This window comes from Leucoraja erinacea, chromosome 17 (assembly GCF_028641065.1).
Source record: "Leucoraja erinacea ecotype New England chromosome 17, Leri_hhj_1, whole genome shotgun sequence".
NCBI lineage: Eukaryota > Metazoa > Chordata > Chondrichthyes > Rajiformes > Rajidae > Leucoraja > Leucoraja erinaceus.
In genome coordinates, this window is record NC_073393.1 from 1742524 (window position 1) to 1757229 (window position 14706).

General features: G+C 43.2%; 1 protein-coding gene across 1 annotated transcript in view; it reads left to right on the forward strand.

Annotated features, from left to right (window-relative positions):
- Window positions 1-461: 461 nt before the first annotated feature.
- tdrd12 (tudor domain containing 12) overlaps window positions 462-14706 on the forward strand; it is a 78492-nt gene continuing 64247 nt past the window's right edge. Inside the window, exons 1-6 of the mRNA XM_055649080.1 lie at window positions 462-605; window positions 2698-2753; window positions 4752-4916; window positions 8609-8745; window positions 10866-10985; window positions 12889-12944. Of these exons, the coding sequence (XP_055505055.1) occupies window positions 2730-2753; window positions 4752-4916; window positions 8609-8745; window positions 10866-10985; window positions 12889-12944 (502 nt within the window). The 5' untranslated portion in view covers window positions 462-605; window positions 2698-2729. The remainder of the gene's footprint in view (window positions 606-2697; window positions 2754-4751; window positions 4917-8608; window positions 8746-10865; window positions 10986-12888; window positions 12945-14706) is intronic.

Below are 14706 nucleotides of genomic sequence, written 5' to 3' on the forward strand. Positions count from 1 at the left end.
GACTGAAACCAAGGGTTGGAAGTAGTTATCATTACGGATGAATCACAACAAACCTGCCACTGTCTTAGCGCTTCACCCCACTGACACTGCGCGAGGCCTGGAGCCCGGGACGGACACACACGGACACGGACACGGACACTCACTGCGACACCCGGGACGGACACGGACGCGGAGGACACTCACTGCCCGACACACGGACACGGACACGGACACACGGACACTCACTGCGCGAGGCCTGGAGCCCGACACGGACACGGACACTCACTGCGCGAGGCCTGGAGCCCGACACGGACACGGACACTCACTGCGCGAGGGGAGGGCGGGACGGACACGGACACACGGACACTCACTGCGCGAGGCCTGGAGCCCGACACGGACACGGACACTCACTGCGCGAGGGGAGGGCGGGAGAGGACGAGGGAGAGGGAGCCTCGCAGCGGCGCATGCGCCGGGAGCGCGTGCAGCGGGGCGGTTACCGCCTGAACCAACAACCGGTCTGTACCGGTCACTCAGCGCTGCCCGTCCCGGCGTGTCCCGGTCTGTACCGGTCTGTACCGGCGTGTACTGGTCTATACCGACCGGCCACCGACTGCGCCGGTTGTCAGGTGGGTGTCGGATGAAGGTTACACAAAAAAGCTGGAGAAACTCAGCGGGTGCAGCAGCATCTATGGAGCGAAGGAAATAGGCGACGTTTCGGGCCGAAACCCTTCTTCAGGGTGTCGGATGAAGACGCGACGTTGCCGGTGAACGGGACAACGAGATGAACCGTAGTGTCCATGCTGTCTGGGGCGGAGGAGCTGCCGTCGTGTAAAGGCGGGGCCGGTGTACAGGGGGTGCGGTGTACAGAGGAGCCCGGTGTACAGGGGGGCCCGGTGTACAGACAGCCCGGTGTACAGGGGGTCCGGTGTACAGGGGTCCCGGTGTACAGAAGAGCCCGGTGTACAGGGGAGCCCGGTGTACAGGGGGTCCGGTGTCCAGACGGCCCGGTGTACAGACGGCCCGGTGTACAGGGGGTCCGGTGTACAGACAGCCCGGTGTACAGAGGGGCCCGGTGTACAGGGGGGCCCGGTGTACAGGGGGTCCGGTGTACAGACAGCCCGGTGTACAGAGGGGCCCGGTGTACAGGGGGGCCCGGTGTACAGACAGCCCGGTGTACAGGGGGTCCGGTGTACAGGGGAGCCCGGTGTACAGGGGGTCCGGTGTACAGGGGTCCCGGTGTACAGAAGAGCCCGGTGTACAGGGGAGCCCGGTGTACATGGGGGGGGGGGGGGGGGGGGGGGGGGGGGGGGGGGCGGTGTATGTTTCTCCACTGTGACAGTTGGATCTTAACTAATACTGCAAGCACACACAATACAATGATGATGGCAGCCCACTGATCTTCTAAGACTAAAAGTTGCTCTTCCAGTTAAAGTCATTGTGCCACATTATTTACAAAAAAAACATGCTGGAAATGCTCAACACGCATCATCTGTGCAGGTAGAACCAGGTGAAGGTTTCAGTTCAATGACCCTTCAGATTTCCACCACCTGGAGCTTTGATTTTCATATACCACACTACTTTTCTTATTTGTTTAGTATACAGTAGGTAAATGTATTTACATGCGTGCAATTACAATACACAATGCAATTACAGATTAAATTGCAACACCATTCTTATCACATTTTAATTAGGATCAACAAGAAACAAATAAACGAACTGAAAGATTATATTGCAGCGAGGAGTCAGCATTCTGAAGTGTAGATCACTATCATCTATTGTTGTTGAAAGGAGACTTCCAAGCAAATAAATCCATTTGCAAGACATTAATCATTTAAGTGCTCTTGTCGATGTTCCCCTTTATAATAAGGATCTATGCTCCTCCACTCACTGTGCGAAATGACTGAACAACTAGAACCTTCTGAGGCACATTTTTCAATTCAATATCCTATTTACTTAAATTTTGCATAATATCATAAAGAAACATGATTGTGAAGTTATTCCCCAAACTATTATACAATTTTTAGAAGTGCCACTTTCTGAATCTTTGTTGAAAATGCTGGTGCAAATGCAGGGTTTCTTCGCTCAGTCTGAAGAAGAGTCCTAACCTGAAACATCGCCAGTATTTTCCCTCCACAGATGTTGCGTAACCCACCGAGTTCCTCCAGCAATTTTTACTCTAGATTCCATCATCTTTTTGTCTTCATGGTTTATTTCTGTTTTCACCTGAGACATGCACATTCCTATATCACAATGGAAACTAAACACAAGGAAGCATTGTAAGTCTACAGAGAATGGCAATAATTTAGCTTGAACAACGCACTGCTGAGATTTTTGAGTGAAGCAATGAACTCAAATTTTAATTTGGCTTCTAAATTCTAAATTATGGGTCTCTTCTGATGAGGTGCAGAACTGCTGCAAGGCAGAATATGGCAGGAATAAGATCTGGTCAGTGCTTAGCAGATTCAAATCCCATTTCAAAAAATACCTTGTCAGCTAATTGGAAGTGTTCTATAGATCATAAATTGAATCCCCTTAGTCCGGTTTGTTTTGGCATTTAATATAAAGAAAAATAACTGCCTCGTGTCTCTTGCATCGCGGCCTGTTTCTTCACTGACAACTGCACTATCAGAGAGCTATTTCACTTACCCTGTTTAATTGTTTTTCTAACATTTTTAAGAGAGAAAATGTAATAAACTGATTTTTGTTTTCTCAAAACAGGATTACTGAGAATTTGTACTGTTAAACAGAAGATGATACAAATTGTCATTATAAAGGTAACCAGAAAAATTGTGTATATTTTATTAATTCCTTCTTTTTATGAAAATTTAGATTTAATTTTGGTTCAATGGATCAGACTGAAATTAATTTTAGAATTGAATTTTCAACCTGCCATAGATGCTGGAACAGATTAATCATTCAACCCATGTATACATATTGGTGTGCCAAAATTGCAACCTACGATTGTCTTTTGATAACTGAATAGTTTTTACGAGTTAAGTAATAAATACAGAATATAAATATATGGGAATCATTGTTATGATGTTGATATATTTCAGGCACGTGCCGTGAGTAATTAGTCAGGGTATTCAGTCAGTATCTTTGGTCAGTCAGGCTTAAAAAAAAATCTTGAAAACTGTGCATGCGCAGATTGTTCTCTCGACTTTTATAAAGTAATTTGTTTTCTAAAGTATTTAAAAACATATAGCTCAAAGAAATGTACTTACCACATTCTATTTGTTGAAATACAACAGCATATCCACTCTTTCCTGTTGTACCAAGCTGTTTTAAATGTTCTAATTATTTTTGTTCCTTTGCACTGTTGAAGTTCTTTAAGTTCCGGTGTTTGTCTGCCATTTTTTATTATTTTGGTCTCTTCCTCATAAGATTGCTTAGAGAAACTCTTAAGATAGTCACTATCCATCTTTGAAAAACCCGCCAAGTGCGCTGCGCAGCACATGCACGCAGTCCACAGTGTAAAGGCAGAATTTCAGCTGCCTTTTTCGACCGTTGCCACTGATGACTTGAAACAGTGTCGACGGCACGTGAGTAGCACATACTTCCGTGTGCTAAATGTACTGTGGATGAAAGGCACGAGAGAATTATGCCTACCTAAGAGATCGCATAATTCTCTCGTGCCTTTCATCGATCTCTTAGGTAAGCATAATTCTCCCATGCCTTTACTATTTATATTTAATAATTACCATTTTATAATTTTATTCAGGGTAGGCAGTGCCTCCCTTGCCTACCCTGACAGCACGTGCCTGATATATTTCTATTATTTCTAATAACTAATGCACTGCCTTAGCTAATTTATTTGTCAAACAAGCACCCCAGGCACAAAACCTTGCCATTGAGGTGCTTATTTTGAGTAATTGTACTTGCTTAACCACAAACCTCAATCTTAAATGCGGTGGGCAAATTCATTTAATGTTTGGAAATTATTTGTGTATCAATATCATAATTCCCTATTTATATTCCTGATGGTACACATCTCTGATAATAAAGTTGATGCAAGGATGTAACTGGAATAATTAGGCTCAGCGATAATTATTCCTTTATGATGTTTGAATGTAGGGAAAATTGTTGTTAATGCAGTTGTAACCATTGTTTTAACCATTTGCTGTAGACTAATGACGTGAGATTTCCATCCCCTTTATTTCTCCAGTGTTTTCTGTTTAACAATAATAATTCTAAAATAATTGTAAACATTTCATCCCTGTCTATGGACACCTCCTCTCCCCCCCTCTCTCTACTCGAATAAAAACAGAGAGAAGTGGTAGGAGCTATTAAACAACATTTTCTTATTTCTCTTTGAATCCTCACAGTTTTGAATAAGCTTTCACGATGTAGAACCTCATCAAATGCATACTGGAATAGTAGATATTCTATGAAAAATAATCAGCCCAATATAGGCAGAATTTCACCAACTCCTCAATTGCTGAAAACATTTTAAAAGTATATTCATCTTTACTCCCTAAATTCACTTTTTTATAATTCTACAATCTCATAAAATAGGTATATGGAGTGACAGCACTCAACATCGATTGTGATCTCTGCTCAACAAAAGCAAATAATTTTGCTAAATTGAACTGTTCAAATGAAGAAGTATATACGTTGGTCCTAAATTACTTAATCTACTGGTGAGAGAAGAGTGTACGATTGTGATGTACACCCAAAGGCAGTTTGTTTTGATTAACTCAATTTCTTTTGTTTGAAGTTGATAACTTCCACCACACACTTGATGTTAAAATACAAACTTTGTGTGTGCTTAGGTGGAGGATTCTGGCTGTTTCTGGGGGAGAATACCACATGGCTTCAGTGATCTGGCTGAAAATGAAAATCAGTATGAAAGATTAGAAGTAAAGATGAACCAGCTGTACCATAGGAGCCATGAGGAATTAGAAGAAATTAAACTTCCTGTTCTAGAACAAGGCCAGGTAATAATTAATTACATGAAAACTTCAGGAAATGAAATCCACATTATTCCCGCTTTCATTCCTACTTCCCGATGGTGTGGGGCCCAGGTGTCTGTGGGCCTGGCTGTTATGCCATTCCTCGAGGTAGTACTCTTCTGCAGCAGACCAGAGGGCCGCACCTGAAATGCTCAGGCCTTTTGACAGTCTGGACCTTTGATCTGCTGGAGGCTTCTGATTGGAAAGATTTAAATGCTTACATTTTTTAGAAGATTTCTCAGACTCTATAAGGCAGCTGATTTGTAAAGAGTACACCTTGACTTTTCAAATTCTTGTATTCTAACCAGCGAAAGTTAGAACCTGTTGCATTGCTTCTTAGTCTGGTGATATAACATATGAAATACTTTAATGTTTAATTGTGTTTATAATTAAATAAAATTCTGGTCTCGTTTTAATTCCAACAATTTAAATATGTAGCTATTTGAGTCATAGTCATCCCTGCTGACCACTTTTTGTATCTGAGCTTGTTCCATTTGCCTTACATTTGGCCCGTATTCCTCTTAACGCTTTCCTTTCCATCCACCTGTCTGAAAGATCACTATTGCACCCACCTCTACAGCTTGCCTGTTACCACTACCCCCTGTGTGAAAAAAATTCCACTCGGGTTTCTTTTAAATCTTTCCCCAGTCAAGTTAAACATAAGCCCCCTAGTTCTGGACTTGCAGTGGCTTGCAAAAGTATTCATACCCCTTGAACTTTTCCACATTTTGTCACGTTACAACCACAAACGTAAATGTATTTTATTGGGATTTTATGTGATAGACCAACACAAAGTGGCGCATAATTGTGAAGTGGAAGGAAAATAATACATAGTTTTCAATTTTTTTTTACAAATAAAAAACTGAAAAGTGTGGCGTGCAAAAGTATTCAGCCCCCTTTACTCTGATACCCCTAAATAAAATCCAGCGCAACCAATTGCCTTCAGAAGTCACCTAATTAGTAAATAGAGTCCACTTGCGTGTAATCTAATCTCAGTATAAATACAGCTGTTCTGTGAAGGCCTCAGAGGTTTGTTAGAGAACATTAGTGAACAAACAGCACCATGAAGCCCAAGGAACACACCAGACAGGTCAGGGATAAAGTTGTGGAGAAGTTTAAAGCAGGGTTAGGTTATAAAAAAATATCCCAAGCTTTGAACATCTCACGGAGCACTGTTCAATCCATCTTCCGAAAATGGAAAGAGTATGGCACAACTGCAAACCTACCAAGACATGGCCGTCCACCTAAACTGACATAGAACCATAGAAATTAGGTGCAGGAGTAGGCCATTCGGCCCTTCGAGCCTGCACCGCCATTTAATATGATCATGGCTGATCATCCAACTCAGTATCCCGTACCTGCCTTCTCTCCATACCCTCTGATCCCCTTGGCCACAAGGGCCACATCAAACTCCCTCTTAAATATAGCGCCGGGCAAGGAGAGCATTGATCAGAGAAGCAGCCAAGAGGCCCATGGTAACTCTGGAGGAGCTGCAGAGATCCACAGATCAGGTGGGAGAATCTGTCCCCAGGACAACTATTAGTCGTGCACTCCACAAATCGGGCCTTTATGGAAGAGTGGCAAGAAGAAAGCCATTGTTGGAAAAAAAAAGCCATAAGAAGTCCCATTTGCAGTTTGCTACAAGCCATGTGGGGGACACAGCAAACATGTGGAGGAAGGTGCTCTGGTCAGATGAGACCAAAATTTAAGTTTTTGGCCTAAATGCAAAACGCTATTTGTGGTGGACAACTAACACTGCACATCACCCTGAACACACCATCCCCACTGTGAAACATGGTGGTGGCAGCATCATGCTGTGGGGATGCTTTTCTTCAGCAGGGACAGGGAAGCTGGTCAGAGTTGATGGGAAGATGGATGGAGCCAAATACAGGGCAATCTTGGAAGAAAACCTGTTAGAGTCTGCAAAAGACTTGAGGCTGGGGCGGAGGTTCACCTTCTAGCAGGACAACGACCCTAAACATACAGCTACAATGGAATGGTTTAGATCAAAGCATATTCATGTGTTAGAATGGCCCAGTCAAAGTCCAGACCTAAATCCAATTGAAAATCTCTGGCAAGACTTGAAAATTGGTGTTCACAGACGCTCTACATCCAATCTGACTGAGCTTGATCTATTTTGCAAAGAAGAATGGGCAAAAAATTCAGTCTCTAGATGTGCAAAGCTGGTAGAGACATACCCCAAAAGACTTGCAGCTGCAATTGCAGCTAAAGGTGGTTCTACAAAGTATTGACTCGGGGGGGGCTGAATACTGTTGCACGCCACACTTTCCAGTTTTTTATTTGTATAAAAATTTGAAAACCATGTATCATTTTCCTTCCACTTCACAATTATGCACCACTTTGTGTTGGTCTATCACATTAAAATCCCAATAAAATACATTTACGTTTGTGGTTGTAACGTGACAAAATATGGAAAAGTTCAAGGGGTATGAAAACTTTTGCAAGCCACTGTATCTCCCCTAAGGAAAAGACTGACCATTGATCTTACCAATGATTTTGCATACCTCTCTTCAGCCTTCAGGCTTCTCTGTTCCAGGAGAAAATGTCCCTGTCTATGCAGCATCTGCTTATCACAGAAGTCCCCGAGTCCTGATAATATCCTGTAAATCAATTTGTTATACGATAATTTTCCCGAACAGTCTGTGACCCATCGCGCTGTGGCCAAAGCACTATGTTTAAAGCCCATAGCCCTGTGGCGGTAGCGCTATATTTAGATCCCATAGCGCTGCAGCCAACAGCTCTTTGCTTAAATTCCCACGCGTTAAGCTGACAGCGCTCTGTTTAAACCTTTGGGTGCCAAACCTGCAGCGCTGTGTGTATTACTTTTACATGCCAAGTCTGTAGCACTGTATGTATTGATTTATGTGCAAATCTGTAGCGCTGTGTATAGCTCTATGCGGCAGTCTGCAGCTGAATGTCCTTTGTTCCCGAGGGCTTTCTGGGATGCGTTGGTTATAGTTTGAATTTGGGAGCAGCGCTATTGGCCAGGACTTACCGGCGGTTATTTTAAAACCTGATTTCTTACCTGTATAAAGGCAGGCGTCAGTAAGCCAGAAGTTAGTTTTTATGTATGAGAGGGGTTCACCGACGGGCAGAATCCTGATCAGCGCCGCGGATGGAGGCAGAGCGAGAGACGTGTGCCGTTGTAAAACGAACTCCGCGCATACTAAGACAAGTATTATTTTTGCTCTCTCTCTTGCCAATAAATCTGATGTGTTCATGTACAAGAGGGGTTCACCAATGGCCTGAGTCACGATCAGCGCTGAGGACGGAGGCAGAGACAGAGAGAGGGGTGTGCTGTTGTAAAACGACCCTGCGCATACTGAGACAAGTAGTGTTTTTTGTCCTCTCTTGCCAATAAATCTGATTTGTAACTAAACGGACAAATTAGCCTTTTTCTGTTCTACTAGTCAGATCCATGAACCTGTTCCCTTGTAACATTATTCTACACCTTTTCCGGCTTAATGACATCCTTCATTTCCAGAATTTCTACCAATACTCCAAATGTGGTCTCACCAACTTCTTGTACAACTGTAGCATGGAGTCCCAACTCCTGCACTCAATCCCCCTACTGATGAAGGGATTGGTAGGATCTAAACAATGTAATGGTCTTCATATCTCATGCGATTGGTTAATGATTGTGTGTTTTGTTGCAGATCTGTGCTATTTATTGCCATGAACTCCGTTGCTGGTGCAGGGCAGTTCTGGAATCTCTTGTACCAAGTGGAAGCAGTTACCTTGCAGAATGTTTCCTAGTTGACCATGCAAAGCACATTTTGGTGAAGGCAAAAGAGTAAGGATTTAACTCTGCCTCCATCACGGAGTTACCAACAGTTCTACTTTAGAAGTATAAATTAAAAATAGTCTCTGCCGTTGTCAATTAGCATTGTGTTTCCTTGAGATCACAGTTGAAAATGTGGAATTGAGGGAAGGGAGTAGTGGAGGGGTGATCTCTAAAGATTACAGGATGCCCTTGAAGCTTTAGTAACATATAATATAGTTACAAGTTTGCAAATAAGGTAAACATAAATAAAATAAACTATACCTGCACATTGGAGGTAAGACAGTTAGCTTTCCATGGCAATCCCTGGAACCTCCTAAGAGAACCCTTTGATATCACCAACACTTATGAGGAAGCACATGTTCTACAGAGTGAGCAAGTGGGGCTTTCATTTTTTTTCTGTAAAGGCTTACATATACTCTCTGCATGTGCTATTGTATGTTCACTTGTGACATATTGCTGGGTGGAACATTTAGGCTATCAGTTTACCATAAAGGACTGCAGCATTAGGCAACAGCTTAATTTTTACATTCCATTTAAATCAATTTTAGATGTCAAAATAGTGGAGAAACAACTGCAGCAGATATAAATGTATTCTATTTGATGGGAAGTATGCAAAAATTATAATTGATGGTATATGTCTATAAAGACATATTAGTAGTATATGTCTCTCTACTAATATATTGTAGAGAGACATATTAAACTATTTTTATTGCTGGATGACCATGGTAGATGTTTGTAAAATGGGTAATGGTTGGCATCATGTGATATAAAAACTTTTCAGCACAGAGTATAATTATTATGAATGAACTCTACCTGCAAGCAATCAAAGCTTTCAGATATGAATTAAGTAAACACTTGAGGGAGACACAACAGAGACTGCAGATGCTGGAGTTCAGGGCACAAAACAAGCTGCTAGAGGGACTCCGTGGGTCAGGCAGCATCTGCAAGAAAATGGATGATTGAGACCCTTTGGTCAAAAAAGGTAAAGGGGAGGTAGGTAGTATAAAGAGGTGAGGGGTTGACCAAAGGCTGGCAAGTGATAGAGGTGGATCCAGGTGAGGAAGGGTTGTTTGATAGATAGGGGAGAGAAGCATGGAGATGGTGACAGAACTGGGATGTGTTAGATTTCTTGTTTTCAAGAGAGAGTTAGATTTAGCTCTTAGGGCTAAGGGAATCAGGGATATGGGGAAAAAGCCGGAACAGGGTACTGATTTTAGATGATGATCATATTGAATGGCGGTGCTGGCTCGAAGGGACGAATGGCCTACTCTTGCACCTATTTTCTATGTGATAAAAGGCTGCAAATGATGGAATATGATAAGGAAGGTGAGGTGGGCAGATGGGGAATGGGGTGAGGGGAGCGTGTGGTTGATGGGTACGTGGAATGGGTAACAAGAAACTTGGTGAAAGGGTGTTTGCGGCAAAGAAACACAGACAAGGCAGGAGACCTGTGTGAAAAGGGGGCAGAGAGGGATCAAGGGGAAACGCTTGCCTAAAATTAAGAGAATTTCATGTAAATGGTGTTTGGTTTGCTTGTAGACTACTGAGAAACCTGAGGAAAATAATTTGTAGAGTTACGCTGAAAGAATGGTGGAATGCAATTGATTAGTCTACAAGCAATCAGCATGCACCTGTGGCCACTATCTGTGTTTGTAGAAATTGGATCTTTTAATTTTTGCTTAATTAGATCAAAATACGCTCTAGGAAATATATTTGGATGTTTTGGACTAAACGAAAGAGATACGTTCTGAATATTGATTATCCTAAAACCCAGTTTCCAGCAAATCTGCATCAGTGGGGTCATACTTTTCTTTTAGCTATGTCTTTATTTGAGACTCTCCTACAAGTGAAAACACCTCAACACTGTCAGAACAACAGCCTTTCAAATGTCCATATTATTATAACCAGTTAGTTCTGAACTTTGAGAAGAAGTAAAGATTAAGATCGTCCACAATTCTATGCTTTTCCTTAGATGTAGTAAATAAATGCATACATTTATGATAATTATTTTCTTTGATAAGCAAATCCTCTTTAAAAACACCATTGGTCTTGCTTTAAATGATCGTGTATGTGTTGTGTTTTTGTTTCCCATCGTTACGATTACCATGAGGTTCAATGTTTCTCTTTAGTGTTCGAAGGGCAGTTGATACTTTTTGGAAGTTACCATATCGAGCAAAAAAGTTCAATTTATTTGGCATACAGCCAATGACATTGAATTTTAATGTTTGCGAGGAGAAAGCAATTATTGGGTAAGTGTGAATGTTCCAAAATGTTCATTGCACTTTTGTCTGAAACTTTGATAATGTCGGCAAATCTGATTTCATGTGTACATGTCTGGCAGGAATAAGGAAATCAGTTAATTAATCCCTTTCACCCTTTTTGTAAAGACAGTTGCTCATCACTATTTGAAGATGATCATAGCCCATATATATGTTTTTTAGAGATGCAGCATGTGCTGGCCCACCAAAGCCATCTGACTATCGATCACCCACTCACACTAGTTCTATGTTATTTCACTTTCTCATTTGTTTTTTCAGTGTAAATCGAATTTCACTGTACCTCTACCAATAAACTGACCTTGAAACCTTGTTCTCCACACACTAGGGCAATTTTACAAACGCCCAATTAATCTACAAACCTGTACGGCTTTGGGATGTGGGATGAAGCCTGAGCACCTGGTTTTAGGGACCACAGTGATATAGCTGGTAGAACTGCTGCCTCACAGCGCCTCAGTTTGTTCTTGATATTGGGTGCTGTCTGTGTGGAGTTTGCACGTTCTCCTTGTGACCGCGTGGAGAAACAACGGAGAAAATAAAAGGAAAAATGCAGCCATGCTGAAGATTAAGTATAATAGAAAATAGGTGCAGATTTGGTCCTTCGAGCCTGCACCGCCATTCATTGTGATCATGGCTGATCATCCACAATCAGTAACCCGTGCCTGCCTTCTTCCCATATCCCTTGATTCCGCTAGCCCCTAGTGCTCTATCTAACTCTCTTTTAAATTAATCCAGTGAATTGGCCTCTACTGCCTTCTGTGACAGAGAATTCCACAAATTCACAACTCTGGGTGAAAATGATAATTATAATGAAAATAATCAAAATTATTCTGAAGCAAGATAAATCAAATCAGTATTGGTAAAGAAGAAACATCTGTTGAGCTGGGCATTCGGTGATGTCCCCCAGATATGCTCATTAACTCCAACATCTACAGTTTCCTAGTGATGTGAGGATGGTCAGAAAGTAATGTGTCAGATAGAAATTGAGTGTTAACAACATCAGCAGCTAGATGTGTGTGAGAGTAGAGGAGAAGGAAGTGTGGATGTAGTCAAGAATTATTGAAAGTTAAAAGTGCAATTCTGAAGGAAGATAGAGTCTGAGAGTGATACATTGTGGAAACAGACCCTTTGGCCCAACTTACCCACACCGGCCAACATGTCCCAGCTACACTAGTCACACTTGCCAGCATTTGGTCCACGTCCCTCCAAGCCTGTCCTATCCATGGTTCCTGCCTCAACTACCTGCCCTATCAGCTTGTTCCATACATCCACCACCCTTTGTGTGAAAAAGGTGTATGATTTAAAATCTTTGACATCAGCCAAATGGGGTGGAACCCTTTAATGCCAAAGCAAGCTACTACCATGTGGGAAATCTTGGAACTTATGTATGCAACAATGTGTGAGCGAGCATTGTGTATTATGGAACCAGTGTCTTCTATGTGTGATATGTGATGGGACTTAGTCTTGCATGTGAAGAGAGCATAACAATAAGAAAACTGAAGGAAGCGGGAGTAATGTTTTTTGCAGGATTTAGCCCATGAATTGAATTATTTGTGTTTACAAGATTATCAAATAATTAGCACTTGTCAGGGACTTGTATGGTAATGATTTACCATGTCACTTCAAGACAGAGTTCCTATTGCTGACTATATGTCAAATTAGAATAATTTTATTTTGCGTTATTTGAATTTTTTCAATTATCTTTACTTTTATACTAAAACGTTTTTATAATCCATTTCACATGTTCCTTCTGAAATCTATCATTCTCTGTATACAAAAAGCTATGTAGGCAACTTGATTAAATTGGCTATTTTCTCTCAAAACCTTTTATACTCTGCCCTCTATTTTATAAATTCTTTTTTTCCTAACTTTGCAGTCCAGCAAAAAGATGGGATAGCGCTGCAATACAGTATTTCCAAAAATTGTCTCAAGGTATGTGTTTTTTGTTTGTTTATTAATATGCAAGTTTGGTATTCTGATAAACGCAAGGAATCATGGGATTTGTCAAATGTCATTCAGGCGAAAAAAGCTAATGCAGCGCTGTATAAACTGTATGAAGTGTTAACTATTCTACCAAGGAATTAATCTAGAATTCTCTAGAAACAAAATAGTTTCCTTTCTTGTCCTGCTGTTCACACACTGCGTACACAGTCCCAGTTCTAGTTCAGTTCATTCATCTGCAATTATGAGATATTCAAAAAGTTAAAGAACTTATTATTTTCATTTAATCCTTAATGTGTTTGCTACTGGAATAAGAAAATATTACTTGTGTTTGAAACATTTTCTTATCTTTATTCATAATTTATGTGTAAAAATATATTTAATCTGGGGCGGGCAGCGATTGTATCAGTGTGATGTGGGCTGGTGCTTTACCTACAGGCGGTGTGAGTGTTCCGTTAAGGCAGGGGTCGGCAACCTACGACCCACGGGACGGATCCGCCCCGTAACCCGAAATCATCCGGCCCGCAGGCGTATTTCTTTAGTGACTAGAATGTTGTTCTTGCCTTCAGTGGGACCTTGCCCAGAGTTCTCCCAGTGCTCGGGCAAGGCAGCTGTCCGGGACGGTTTTGACTTGGATGGTTTTACATTGTGAAGTTCACTGTGCCTGAGTTATTGATCAGAGTGAACACCCGCTCCTGTGGACACGTTTCACTGTGGAGTCTATCACAGACAGATTCCACCGCCTGTTGGCCAATAATTGGATCGATCTCCAGTACCAGTGGCCGCGGATCTATCAGCGTGTGTTCTTTCCGAACTGAACTCACTGTGGAATTAATCCATTAACTGAGCCACTCTGCTGCCGGATCCTAAGTTGTCCCTGCCTTCTCTCTGGAATCCTCCTCGTCCCCGTCAGAGGCCGAGTTCCCAGAGTCCTGGTTAAACGCTGCCGGTCACGGTTAAGTCAGCGAAACCGGCTCCATCAGAGACTGCGGGCAGGATTAACGAAGGAAAGGACCATTACCGCCTTTCTTCATTCCACCATAAGCGAGTTCGGTATTCCGAAAAATGCAAGGAATCATGGGATTTGTCAAAGGTTACTTGCAATAAACACCCCCAGCAACTGTGCCACCGCATGCACACAGACCCGCACCCATCCGCCAAACCGCCACTGGACTGTTCTCCCCCCAGCGCCCCATCCCCGTCCGAGAGCGGCCGGAGATGCCCGGCGACCCTGGACCAACGGGACACCAGCCCGCCGCAGCGGCGGCTCAGGCCCACAACCAGCACAGAGAAGAAGCGCCAACTCCAGCCTAACTCTGCCCGTCTCGCTGGGCCAACCGACAGCCCTGGACTGACGGGACACCAGCCCGGAGCAGTGGAGCTAGCGCTTCTGCTCCGCGCCGGCTACAAGCCTGGGTCGCCACCGCAACGGGCCGGCACCCCGCCAGTCCAGGGCCTCCGGTCAACCTGGCGGAACAGGTGGAGCCGAGCCGGCTGCCAGCCCGGGCCGGTGCCCCGCCTGCCCAGGGCCACCCTGGACATCCCCAGCCGCCCCCGGACAGGGACGGCCCAGCAGCAACTCAACAGCGCCTACAGCGCCGGAGACCCAGGCCCGATCCTGACCACAGACGAAACGCAGGTCAGCACCCATGCAGCAGCACAGACACAGAGAATGTTTATCGCGAGTGACCCTTGACCTGGGTCAATAACCAAACTCGCTTATTGTAACGGGTGGCTGTTTGTGAGGTGTGTG